This window comes from Colobus angolensis, unplaced genomic scaffold, assembly GCF_000951035.1.
Source record: "Colobus angolensis palliatus isolate OR3802 unplaced genomic scaffold, Cang.pa_1.0 Scaffold65, whole genome shotgun sequence".
Lineage (NCBI taxonomy): Eukaryota > Metazoa > Chordata > Mammalia > Primates > Cercopithecidae > Colobus > Colobus angolensis.
In genome coordinates this window covers 2,633,826-2,635,896 of record NW_012120154.1, presented here as the reverse complement: position 1 = coordinate 2,635,896, position 2,071 = coordinate 2,633,826, and the positions used below count along the sequence as shown (strand labels likewise).

The 2,071-nt window shown below is 61.1% G+C and overlaps 1 protein-coding gene across 1 annotated transcript in view; it reads right to left on the bottom strand.

Annotated features, from left to right (window-relative positions):
- Positions 1–2,071, bottom strand: part of SUN2 (Sad1 and UNC84 domain containing 2) — a 20,870-nt gene that overhangs the window by 16,383 nt on the left and 2,416 nt on the right. Inside the window, exons 3-5 of the mRNA XM_011964219.1 lie at positions 1,880–2,041; positions 572–747; positions 259–396 (exon numbers count right to left, since the gene is read on the bottom strand). Coding sequence (XP_011819609.1) covers positions 259–396; positions 572–747; positions 1,880–2,041 — 476 coding nt within the window. The remainder of the gene's footprint in view (positions 1–258; positions 397–571; positions 748–1,879; positions 2,042–2,071) is intronic.

Genomic DNA, 2,071 nt, shown 5'->3' with positions numbered 1-2,071 from the left:
GCCTGAATGCAATGGTGTTGGCCTTAGGTTGCCACAGACTTGTGGGGTGGGGAAGACAGAGAAGTGAGGGGCGGTCACAGCCTAGGGCGCCAGGGGCCACCGCAGGCCAGGCTGGAGCGCATCCGGCGCCGGGCATGGGAGGTGCAGTGTGCCTGCCACATGCTGCCCTCTCTCCAGCTCCCCGGGGCTCTCCGCCCAGCCTTCCTGAGGCTTCCCAGCAGCCTCGGATCCGCTCGGGAGGGAGGAAGCATCACCTACCCATGTAGTCGTCCTCAGAGGAGTAGCCCGAGGAAGAGCCCAGGAAGTCCTCGGTGGCCTTGCGCCCCACGAGCCCGCTGGCCCTGCTGCTCTCCGAGCCGCCCGTGCCTCTCCTCCTCCGCACCCGCAGGTCCTCACCTGTGCAGGGAAGAACCAGGGGCTCTTCTGGGCCTCCAAGAGCTTCTGAAAAGTGGGGCCTGGGCAGAGAGGTGCTCTGAGGAGGGAATCCCGGGGACTGCAGAGGACACTGCGAGGAGTATCTCGAGGGAGGTGGAGGAAGCAAAGCCCAGGGAGAAGAGGGCTCCACACTCACCCCAGTCTGCATCACCGTGCAGTTCCTCCAGGGCGCTCCTGGGCGGGAACGCGGTGCCGATGTAGGACTCACGGACCAGCGACTCACTGTAGTAGGAGGTGTGTGCATCAGAGGATGGGCCCAGCTGTGGTGCTGGGGACAGGCGCTTCATGTTGCTGGATTTCCTCTTTAAGGTCCTGTGGGACAACCGTGAGGGCAGAGGCAGGGAGCAGGGAGGTGAGCCCAGCCAGAAGCATGAAGGAAAGCCACAGCCTGCAGCCCTGCCTAGTGCAGGGTGTGGGTTCCCTTGTTGCTAGGCAACTTGCAGCTGCCATTCCCCTGACTCTTCCAATGCTGGCACTTCCTCTCCTGTTATCTCTGAATCTCACCAGCAGATGGGCAAGACAGGCAGTGGCAGCCAGGGATGGAGCCAGATTCAAACTTTATAACCCACCGAAACCAGACAGACCTGGCCTGGCCTCGGAGCTAGCCAGAGCCTCAGGGCCTGTCCTCTGGGCCCCATATCTGTGAGAGGGGCAGGACAACCAGGCAGCTGCCGCTGCAGCCCATTTCCCAGTGGCCTGAGGACTTGCATCTGTCCTCAGCCGTGTCGCTGGCCAGCTGCTGAGGCCGGACAGGTGGTGAGACATGCGGGCGTGGGGCCAGGAAGGATGGTAAGGCTGACACGCCCGTCCCGAGTAGAGGGGGTTCCTGTGAGCCCAGCCTGCAGTTTTGGGGTTTCCGGCCTGGCTTATGCTTGAAGCTGCCTCTCTCCACTTCCTGTTTTCTTTCTTTCCTTTTTTATTGAGATTGAGATGGAGTTTCGCTCTTGTTGCCCAGGCTGGAGTGCAATGCCATGATCTCGGCTCACTGCAACCTCCGCCTCCCAGGTTCAAGCGATCCTCCTGCCTCAGCCTCCTGAGTAGCTGGGATTACAGCTGCCCACCACCACGCCTGGCTAACTTTTGTATTTTTAGTAGAGACGGGGTTTCACTATGTTGGTCAGGCTCAGGTGATCCACCCACCTTGACCTCCCAAAGAGCTGGCATTACAGGCGTGAGCTGCCGCGCCCAGCCTACCACTTCCTGTTTTCTAAGCATGAGGGCAGCAGCCCGGCTCACAGTCACGGGGAGAAGAAGGGGTGCTGCATGCTCATACACATGGAGCAAGGCAGGACCCCCTTGACGGGACGGGGGCCCACGTCCTTCGATCTCTGTCCCTGAAGGTTGCAACAAGAAGGCAGGGCGATGGCTGGACTAGAGGGCGTGCGGGCAGTGACCAAAAGCGTGTGTGGTCACCAGGGGCTGTGGCACTCCCTCGGGTCCCTACCTGAGAGGACTATCTTTAAACAGGGTGCTCTGGCTCCCGGCCACTGAGCTCCCTCCGCTGCTGCTGCTGCCGCCGTCATCATCACCCTGGGAGTAGCGCGTGAGGCGCTGGCTTCTTCGGGACATGATGAGGTGGGATGTGGACTCTTCCCCTGAAGAGAATCTAAGGAGAGAGAGGAGGAGGAGGACTGGA